At 39.5% G+C, this 11,252-nt stretch overlaps 1 protein-coding gene across 3 annotated transcripts; it reads left to right on the top strand.

Annotated features, from left to right (window-relative positions):
* The first annotated feature begins 990 nt into the window (after nt 1–990).
* hmg20a (high mobility group 20A) lies at nt 991–9,805 on the top strand. Of its 3 annotated transcripts, none has more exons than XM_040026289.1 (9): nt 991–1,120; nt 3,070–3,159; nt 3,321–3,530; nt 4,615–4,747; nt 6,027–6,064; nt 7,101–7,173; nt 7,451–7,666; nt 8,953–9,085; nt 9,272–9,805. In XM_040026289.1, the coding sequence occupies exons 2-9, from the start codon at nt 3,094–3,096 to the stop codon at nt 9,273–9,275; spliced, it is 873 nt and encodes a 290-aa protein (XP_039882223.1). In that variant the 5' UTR covers nt 991–1,120; nt 3,070–3,093; the 3' UTR covers nt 9,276–9,805. The 3 variants fall into 3 exon arrangements, with proteins under 3 accessions (XP_039882223.1, XP_039882221.1, XP_039882220.1); XM_040026286.1 differs by having other exon boundaries at nt 992–1,120; nt 7,098–7,173; XM_040026287.1 differs by lacking the exon at nt 9,272–9,805 and having other exon boundaries at nt 7,098–7,173; nt 8,953–9,089.
* Nucleotides 9,806–11,252: the final 1,447 nt, after the last annotated feature.

Here is an 11,252-nt window from a genome sequence, read left to right as displayed (position 1 = left end):
CCTTTCTTATCTGTGTAAACTCCTAAAACAGCAGCTACTAATTTGCACTCCTCTGTAGGATTTCTTCTGAACTTGGTAGTGCAGACTTCTCTTTTTTTGAATGTGTTAGTCTCCCTTGGAGAGTTCAGAGCTATTATAAAGTCTTCTGCGTTTGAAGAGTGCGAGTGTTATTCATAAGCTGGACTCTATGTATTTATTCATTCTATTTTTATATTATGTTCATGTTGTGTTAACTTTGACCTGCTTTATTTCCTCTTATGTGTACTGAGTTATAATTCATTTATAATCTGCAATTTTGCAATGGTGCACCATCTTGGACAGGCCTCCCTTGCAAAAGAGAGAATAATCTTGAGGGATTTCCCAGTTAAATAAAGGCTAAATAAAATAAATAACAGTGGTTGAATTAATGTGGATTGTTTTAGAAATTACAAAAAGACTAAAGACCCCTAACTGAAACCCAAATCAGAAGAAAGATTTTCATCTCATCTATTAAATACTTCTAACAAGCTCTGGTTTGTAGCTTGTTCCCGTGTTTGATTAGTAAGGCTTAAGGCTTGAAATTTCTCAAGAGATTTGACTTTGAAAAACGTATCAATTTAAGACATGTAATGCTTATGCTCAACAGTAGGGGGAGGTAGCGTTCTCATGAGGGTGGTCTGTTGGGTACACGAAGAAAAATGAGACCAAGAATTAGAAAGCATAGAGCAGTTCGCTGTATAGAATCAAAGAAAATCACCTTTTGTGGGTTTTAAAGACATCACGTAGAAAATATTTTCTAATTTTCGTTTCTTATGCTGTTTTTTTCTCGTGCTTGTTTTGCATGGGTAGAATCAGAGACCACCCAGTTACAGTCAAATGTATAAATTTATTGCCTATTATATATATATTCAGAAAAGTCGCATTGCGCTATAAATACATTGCTTTTCTCATAACTGCCAAAAAAGCATTGATAATATGAAACATCAAATCATACGCGTAGGGAAAACCGTCTGTAGTAGGACTAAGTACACCAGGAGCTGCTTTCTGTCTATCCGGTGCGATTCTATCTGAGTGGACATTTTTATTGTTTTGATTAGGAAAATATTCTGGGCAGCTCCAACTAGAGGGTGCGTTATCTAAGGTTAGTTTCCACACAGTGGCTTCCGTTATATCCATATAAAATATTTAGATTCCTGATGTATCAAATCACATGTCAAGGTTAAATGAAAACAAAGGCTTTCGATGACCCATCTTCATGCTAATTGATTGCTAACGCTAGCTAGGAGCACACTTCGCAATCAGCTAAGAAGTTTAATGTATTAGTGTTAGCTTGTTACTTCTGATAATTATCATTTGAATATGTCTCCCTTTTTTTTAGTCGATTGATTGCCATTCAGCTGACACACAGCCCAAGAGTGCAGTTTGCCTGTCGCAGCTGTTAGCTTTGCCTAGCAAGTGTATGTTAGCATCATGTAGCAGCTAGTATAGTTCGCTATTCCTGCTGGCCAAATGGATTATTGTTTATTCATTTAATTTTAGCGATACATCAGTATAATAGCCCACATAAACATCTAGCTACAGTAAGTTAAATGTAAGTCTAATCACTATCTGGCCTAGCGTGTTACTGTTTAAACATACTGCTTCAGGGGTTAGGCCGCTAATGGCTAAACGCTAATGGTTGATTATCACACAGAGAAGATCCCACATACACATATATAAACGTTGTAACGACTGACAGAGAGCTCCTAAACCTAACAGCTTCCTGTGGTGTGTAATAATTTATAGCTGCTGCTGTGTAAAATATAGGAACATCAGTTGGCCTAGGTACCTCCTTGTACCAAGGTAAAGCTGTATACTATACAAAGCGCACTCTGGTATATGCCTTATGGTGATCACATGCTGCTTGAATATGCCACCGTGTAAAAAGTGAAACTATTAAACATCATATTTTATCTCACAGATTGTGATAGTGGACCATTTTATCTGGAGAAAATAGCTTTGAGTCATGCATCATGTGCTAAGGTCCAGCAGAGGGCACTGTGGCATAGCCTTTTTCTGCTACACAGAGCATCGTTTAGTCTTTTCTGTGCTCTATTTTTTTCTTCTTTGTGAGATTTTTTTTTAGTCAAACCCGGCGTCTTACAACCTAACCCAGAACTCCTAAAGTAAAATCAAATAAGCTTCCTTGGATGACAGACAGGGGATAAGTTTGCAGAATGACTGGATTTTATTATCACTTTTTCAGGGTCTTAAAAAAAAGTCTAAGAAAGAAAACCCTGGCTTACCCCCTCTTCTTGGGGGGGGGGCTTTCCATAAGAGCTTTTTGAGGTAGACTGACTAATTCCTCTGTGACTTTTCCCACAGTATTTAATGGCAGAGGGCAGAAACCACATCCAGGCTAAAGAGGTGTATTTCCCATGTTGTCAAAGGAGAGGTCAAAGGTTAAAATGCACAGTGTTGCTCCTATATTTAGAGCTCAACCTGGGCTGCAGCTGCCTGAATCAGCACAGGTTTTAATTCCGTGCTATCGCCATTCATTTGGTGTTTTTTTGCACCGATGCTTTGTAGTGTTTTCAAGTGGGTTAGAGGCTCCCAAAATATGGCGATTCCAAGTTAATCTCATTTTTTTTAAGCATTGATATTCAGTGAGTGAGTGCGGTTTTATTGAGAGAGTGTTTTAGCACATTGAGTGGTGTTCTCTTATCTCCAAGTTTAAGGCAATACTGCCACACTGCTGCTGTTAAAAATAGGCTGCGTTAGTGCTTGAGAAGTGAATGTGTTGTGTTTTTCTTTTTTCATTTACTTGCTCAATTGTGATTGATAGCAGCAAGACATTTCTATTAGAGGAAATGTGGCTGGCCAAGAGACTGTTTTGCAGCCAAACCTGGGTGGAGTTTGGACAAGAAGCCGATCAGTCTCAAAATGCTTAACCCACCTTTGGGCAGCAATCTATGGCCTAGTTTTTCACCTGATCTTTAGGTTAACTAAACATTGGCCTTTTGAGATCGTATATTCATTTTTAAAAAATAGTTTATTGGCTGTTTCTGCTGTGAAATGTTTTTTGTTCTAACATCTAGTGTTTTCCTCCAGATCTAATCTTCCCTCGTAAGAGTCATGGATGAGCAGACAGGCTCACCTGCAGCCAATGCTGACAACAACAGCCAGAGAAACGGAGATGAGGTAAGAGGTGAACACACAGATATCGAATGACACGTTTAAAAAAATACATATATAAATTAATAAAAATTCCAGTTCACACTAAAAGAAAGTGTTGCCAGTACACATCAGGGTAGAACCCCTACGTGAACCTTTAAAACATGTTTGTTTTTGTTTTCTGGCAGAAACCCCGACGTGGCAGCTGGACCAAGGGGAGGAAGAGGAAGAAGCCGATGAAGGACAGCAACGCTCCCAAGGCCCCCCTGACGGGCTACGTTCGCTTCATGAACGACAGACGGGAGCAGCTACGGGCAGAGCGTCCAGACGTGCCCTTTCCAGAGATTACAAGGATGCTGGGCAACGAGTGGAGCAAGCTGCCCCCCGAGGAGAAGCAGGTCAGCAGAGAAGTTTGAGACAGGATTACACAGTGAGCCCACAGTGGTGGAGAGACATGTGTCAAAACATTTCTGTGTGCATTTCTTTCCCAGTTGTATGCGAGTCTGTTTTAAGATTACCTGCAAAAGGATTTAAAAACAAATCTCTATGTTTTCACTCACGTCCCACTATGGAGTGCAGCTTTTGAGAAAGCAGTGGAAGAACATGAAGAGAACAGAAGCAAGCAATATTCATCTGGAACATGCCAACACAGAGTAATTTTTCACTTTGCACAAAAATGACTTAGGGAAAAAGTTCCCTTAGAATCCATAGCAACCGTGTGTTTGCAGCTGACAAAGAAACTCTGACGGCCTCTAACAGATTGTATTGTCGAAGCTTGATGCCCTCAGATGCAATACAAGAACAGCAGAAACGAGCATCGTCTTATGATTGAAGCATTTGGAGTTTTGTTCTAACAGATTAACTTTTTTATTCCAGTCCCAATCTATAGATGGACCACTGAGCTTAAGATGCACATTTAAAGATCCGGCAGAACCGTAATCATTTTGGAGTCCCTTTAGCTCTCATAAACAGCTCACAAATGCTAGCAAAAGAGAAGAAAAATCCTCATTCTTAATCAAGTATTTATACTATTCAGTGTGGGAGTTTTTCTTCTTGCTATTTTTACAGAGAATATTTGAAATGTCTGGACATGTTTTGTTTTCCAAAGTTGGCAAAGAGCATGTGCAACTTTGCTGCTGATGTGTTTCACACAGAGTCGAAAGCTCAGACTGATTAGGCGGTACGCTGGGACGAGACCTCTGAATGGAGATGGTTTAATAAGCTTTTCTACTAATTATATTACAAGATGCTTTTTCTCCCTTCTGTGAATTGAGCGATTGTAGGTTATTAATATTGGAAAATTGCATTTTTATTTTTTTTTAGTTTGTTGAAAAGAATTCATACTGATTAGGAATAATTACTCCCACTCATCTCACAATCGAACCCACAATCATCCTCCATCATTTTTTGCACAAATCTTATTTCCAGCCTTTGCATCTAAGTCTCCCCGGCTTTTCTCACCTTTGTTTCTCGTCTCTGCAGCGATACTTGGACGAGGCAGAGCGCGATAAGGAGCGCTACATGCGAGAGCTGGAGAAGTACCAGAAGACGGAGGCCTACAAACATTTCACCAGGAAGGTCCAGGAGAAGCAGAAGGGCAAGAGGCACAGGGGAGGTGAGATCTGGTCAGAAAACAGCAGGGTGGCTGGTTGGCATCGAATGCTGAAAATCAAAAGTTTGGCTCGTGGCCCACCATCCATTAGGGTCTGCTGTTTGAAAGCTTTTGGCAAGTGAGTTACTTCCTTTGTCTGATGATATTTGGATAATCCAGCCTTTCTTTGGTGCGCAAATCCCTTCCAGACAGGATGACTCACATAAACGTGTATCTAATGAAAATCATACCGTACAGTGAGCAGTCAGTGTGTTCTTGTGGTTCCTGTTTGTCTTTTCAAATCATTATCACACAAAATGGAAGTTTGAAACCTCTCTTCAGGAGAGGAAAATGTTGAGTTTTGAAGGAGTCCTCGAACAGGGAACTAAAAGATCATTTAGAGCTTTTCTTTGTAAAATCATATCTCATTAGAGTCGATATCTATTTTTTGACCAATATAGGATTTATAAGACTGATATCAATACTGATTTTTGGCTGATATTTTTTCTTTTTCCCACACACATACAGAGGAAAATAAAAAGATTTTCCTAACGCTCCCTAGCCAAAATACGCAACATTAACACTTGTAACATGCTCCAAGTGTGTTTTTCCCGTCTCCTTTTTAAAATTTTAAATGTATTATATTTATTGGACGTTAAAAATACAAATGCAGACATACCAGTAAATGGCTAATATCAGTCGGACACTAATTCTCATCAATACTTTTGTGATTTTCTGCTTAAATGAATAAAAATATTAATAAGCCATACACATTAAGTCGATTGTGACAAAACAAAACTATCAAATCTTTTCTGATTAACAGAGACCCCTAACATATTTCTGCTTACAGTGTAGTAATTGAACATATTTCAGTATTTAGTAAAACATAAATCACAACAAATTCTTTGTTTTTTCCTCATTCAGCGGAAAAATCGAAAACGATACTTTGCAACTTCTTAGTTGAGCTCATGAGTAACAGTTCAAGGTAAGGCCAAGAGGCCGCTGCTTTGCTTGCTCGACATAAGGTCGGCATTACCTCTCCTTCAGCTCTCTCCTTTTAAATCCCAGAAATGTTAACGACACAAACAGCTGTGCTCTTGAAAAAAAATACGAGAACGTGATCTGAACTTGATGCCCTGCTTTGTTCCCGATGATTCACAATACAAAGTGCACTGAGGGGATTTATTTTGTCCTTACTTGAACTACTTTTGTTCACTCTGTCAGTTTGTGTTGTGGTAAAGACACACCTCTCCAGATAAATGAATCATCGGCTGTCCTCTTTGCTTCTTTCCTTCCACTCCAGATGTCGGACACCAGGTAGCCAACGAGGCCCTTCACGAGGTCAGTGACTCTTTCCATCTCTGCTCGTTCACACGTAATCTGACTCTATCTTTTAAAACACTTGAAACACAAAGTTAATAACGAGATAAGATCACTCATTATGTTGAGGGGGATATCATTGTCGAGTAAAGAGGAAGACATGAGCACTTTATGTACTTAGTCAGCATTTTAGCGGTTGTAAAGCAAACGGAAGAAATGTTGGGGTCATTGTGTATTTACAGAAAAACGAAGCAAATGTGGCATTTTGTGAATCACATCTGTATTGGTGCTAATGTAATTTTTCCATCATGGTCTCTTTATTAGTATTTATGAGGAAGCTGTAATAGCATGAAATGAAAGAGAATTAGTCATTAGTTGAAAGTTTTCTTAATATGTGTGTGTTTTCTGGCTTTTGTCACCCAGCAAACTTCTTGGGTTGTTTGCCCTCATCTTGCTCTGTGTGTTAAGTGCCTATTGTTGCGTGACTAAAGCGGGCTTAATCCTCTTTGGTGCTGTGTTTTTTGATCCAAACGCTTGCCTTGTACTAACTGTGTAATTCGTTTTTATTAAGTTCTGCGTGTGTTTAAGAGGTTTCCTTTGTAAGTCTTTCAGCACACTCTGAAGGGTTATAGCCAAGGTGACTTGCCTTGGAATCACAGATTCCTGAGGGAATACCAGTGTTTTGAATTTAATGAGGATTCAGCATTAATGTCATTATGTTAAGATGTGAGGAAAGATGATTCTTTTAGAGGAGGGGATTAAAGCTGTGCTGCGTCTTGCGCTTCTGTTTCAAAATGTATTTTATTGCAAATTTATTGCAAACCATTTCAGAGCCTTTGATATTGTAGAAGCACCGCTGATGAGATTACGTCTACCTCCTCATTTCTTATACTGTATCACTGTATTTCCCCGGTGGCTAGGTATAAAATCAATTACCCACCCACACACAGCCCAGCTAGATAAATGACCACCTCTTTGCTGTCAGTCTGCGTGGCCAAGTGTTTTCACCGTTGAGCTTATCTCCTTCTGTCTCGCTGTCTCCGGTTATAAACAGAAGGATGCAGAAGGAAAGGACAGAACTGTGTTTGACATACCGATCTTCACAGAGGAGTTTCTAAACCACAGCAAAGGTAAAAGAGCTCGATCCCAACCTGCTGTCTTCTTAAAAATGATTATTTGTCTTTAAACTTTGTGTCCATTTGTCTAGTTTCTAAACACATTCTTCTGCTACTTTAAGGACCACCACACTTTATGGCCACTGTCCTAAAATAGCTCCGCTTGCAACTCACTGATGTCCTAAACTTTCAGAGCAAATGAAAAATTGATGTGTAGATGTGTCATCTGCCCCAGAGCTCCCCCTGTGATCTACCACTGTTCTCTTTCTTCTGCATACGTTTCCCTGAACAGCACGTGAAGCTGAGCTGCGGCAGCTGCGTAAGACAAACATGGAGTACGAGGAGCGTAACGCAGCCCTGCAGAAGCACGTGGAGAGCATGCGCGGCGCTGTAGAGAGGCTGGAAGGGGACGTCATGCAGGAGAGGGGACGCAACGGGCTCCTTCACCAACACCTGGAGACCCTGCGCCAGGCTCTCAGCTCTAGCTTCTCCACTATACCCCTGCCAGGTGAGAGCACCCAGCACTATTCTGTGGATCCTGCATTCACAAAGGTGTCAAACAAAGATCGCGTTAATAAAGCTCTTTTTCCATTAGTACCTACTTGGGCCGAGTCGCCACGGATTGACTTGGATCGGCTGGTTTTCCCTCACAACCCAGTAGTACCTTGTTTGCACGCTTGTTGTCATAGCAGCGTAATTAAAATGTGACACGAACACTACAACAAAGGTGGACGTCGAACCGAATATATACCTAGTATTTAGTACCTGTTTGCATTGTTTGGAACCCCGGCCGAGCAGGTAATAAAAAAGTAGCTGGTACCTAATGGAAAACCCTGCAAAAAAACAAGATAGAAATCCACTGCTTTTATTTCTTAAATTGTGCAATTGCACTTTTGGGCTCAGTGTGATGCTGATGAATGCACATCATAAACTGGTATCGACTTAAGATCCACTAACAGTATTTCATCCCTCGACACACACAAACCAGTGTAGTAAGATATTAGTTCTACAGTCACGGTTGAAGATGGTGAGCCATACATACACATAGACAAAGTATTTATTTATTCCTTGAGCTCCAGAATCTTCTATTAATCCACACATTTAAACACGGCTAACTCAATTTTTTTGTTTGTAGACCATATTGTAATGAGCCTGGGAATCAGGGAATTCTTTATTTTAATGTAATTTATTGTTGAAATGGAATTTGCTCCCACTGTCTTTACTCTTGTTTCATCTACATTTAAAGTCTATGCTGAGTTCACAGCTGTGATGTTTTCTCCCACACCTGTTTGAATGTCTTTCTCACAGCAGAGACACTGAGTCTGCAAACAGCAGAAATAGTCAGAACACTCCTGGAATTATTTCCTAAGAGCTTTGCACTGAAAGTTGATTGCAAAACGCTCTCAAGTCTAGTGTCTGAGTAGCTCAATAAAGACTGTAAGGTCTCTTGAACGAGAACTTGCTCAATTCATGTTTGTAGATTTTACTATTGTTTGTTGCACCTCTGCTAGTCGCAGTAGTTGGGACAGAGCCAAATTTATGGTTTAGTATGAGGGTCGCTTTGGGGAATTGTAGGTTAGCATGTGTCTGGAAATGCAGGAACCCGTTCAGAAGCATTTTTGACATTGACAAAGTCAACAGCGTCCAGCATGACCGTGTCGTATGAGTCGTCCTACTACGATGTGATAAATCTTGCTTGTGTTATCTATTCTTGCTTGAGAGCCATATTTGGTCATATCTGTGCTTTTCTGTGAACATATTTGACCTGAAAAACACACTCTTGTGGGCCTACAGGCAGTGGCGAGACACCCACTCTTGAAACCATTGATTCCTACATGAAGAAGCTCCATAGCATCATTGTCAGTAACCCTCAAGAACACGAGAATCTCATCAACACTGTGAGAGAGGTGGTCAACCGCTTGGACAGGTAAGAGATACCTCCATCCTCCACTCCAATTTAGATTTTTCTACATATTACTTGATGTAATTTTCACTTTACTCTCCTAGTTCATGTACAGGCCACTCTTATGCTTCTGCTTCACCACAGTTGAATGTTTTTCCTGTTTCATCTGTGAAGAATTTTAATCATGTGTTTTACTGCTGTTTGACTCAGATAATTGGATTCAAGTTCAGCTGATGCAATGGACTGACTCACAGGACATTAAACAGACGCTCCTTCCTGGTTTATGCCCTTCCTCTTTACGTCCAATCTTCTTGTTGATCTCTCATTTCAGCCGAGTTTAAAACAACTTTTGTTACTCTGCTAAAGTGATACAAGCGAGGGTAATGTAGCGTCTCATATTTATTTATAATTTTTTACTTCTGTTTTTTTTGTAAACCTGTTCACACACTATTAACATAGCCATAGTTTGTTTTATAAAGTAATCAGAGAATATTTACAACACTTTTCTGTTGTTATTGCTCCTGTTCGGTCTTCACTGTCTGTTTATAGCAACCTCCAGAACAATATCTAAGTCATTATCAGATGTGTTGTCAGTGGATTTGCATTTACATGCCCAGGACATACTGTTGAAGAGACTGTCTTTCTTTCATGCTCTGTTGAGGTGAAAAATGTGCCATTCTTGTTTTCTTTTTTTTCTGTGTGAAAAGTGTTTGTGTTTTCAATAAATGCATTTACATCACGTAAGCCTTCAGTTTGTTTGGAGAGGTTCGTGATATGATGGGGAATACCATATGTTTGCTCTGAAATCAGAGCTAAATACACAAGACACCATTGCCCTAGATTTCCAGCTTCAAGTTTTCAAGTATCTTTTAGCATTAGTGTAGTTTATTCTGTGGATTTAGAAAATATTCAGACCACTTACTTTTTGTACACATTGTTTAGAAATGGGGCAATCTGTATTTAACAAACCAACATGAAGCGTGAAAATGCATGTTTAGAAATATTTAAGATAAGAAAGAACTTTGTTAATCCTAATGCAAACACAAGTGTCACTGAAATCTTTCTCCTGTTTTCCAATAATATCATGAAAGTATTATCATTATAATAATATTAAGAGGCTATAGCTGCTTAAATTTTAATGCAAGTCTCTAAAAGCTCTGCATACATTATTTTGTTTACATTATTAGGTCTTGCAGATCAGAATGAATGTGGAAAGTCTATAAACTGAATTTCTGTCTTCAGGTGTCCCACAGTCGTTTTGTGGTGTTTAAACACTATCCTTTACCCACTGTGGCATTGTCTTGGTATATCGAGTCATTGTCTTCCCATTGCCCTCTAGGTTCAAGAGCAGTTCATCTTTTTCAAGGGCGTTTGCATTTTTGGCTGCATTCATTCTTCAGAAAGTTACAACAGGGAAATGCCACAATAGCGTGATGCTGCCACCACCATGCTTTACTGCTGGGGACTTCATTATCCAGATAAAGAGCACTGCCTGGATGTAGCTAGACTCTGCTTGGAGTTCAGTTCGGTAGAGTTTTTGTCTCAGACCTGATAATTACTGAGGCCAGAGTGCTTCTGGGAATACTCTGTGCCTTATTTAATTATATCCAACCCATTAATTCGCTACAGTTGCACACTAATCAAGTTGTAGACACATCTGTGGGATAATTAGGCAAGCAGGATGCCTCTGATCACACTTGGAGTGCTCCATCAAGGAGTGAATATGTCTCTCAGTTTTTGATTTTAGATTTTAAAAATAACAAATGCAGTATTTAGAAAAAGAACTTCTTTTTGTCCTTAAATTATGATTAGTGGGCAAGTGGAAAACAGACAACAAGTCAGAGTTCTGAATAATTTTTTTGTTTACCTGCTGCATAACACCGACTCTGTCAGATGTGAAGACAGTCACTTTTTAGTCGACTGTAGATGGTAAAGCAGCTGGTTTTATTACTCTGGATCTTTGACTTTGGCATTGTCTAAAAGCCTAGATTTTAGTAGGTGTACTGTACACATAAAACCAAGAAGCTAATCTGCTATAATCTACTTGGCTGGCACCTAAGCCTATTTACTTGCAGCTGATATGTGAAGTCAAAAAGATTTGGATTGCTGAAGCGAACTGAGCAGATCTGTTGTAATTTGCAGAGAGAGAGATACAATTACATTGCAATCTGCAGCACATTCACGGGCAATG

The sequence above is a fragment of the Simochromis diagramma genome, unplaced genomic scaffold (genome assembly GCF_900408965.1).
Source record: "Simochromis diagramma unplaced genomic scaffold, fSimDia1.1 OVJJ01000293.1, whole genome shotgun sequence".
NCBI lineage: Eukaryota > Metazoa > Chordata > Actinopteri > Cichliformes > Cichlidae > Simochromis > Simochromis diagramma.
This window is presented reverse-complemented; position numbering and strand designations above follow the sequence as displayed.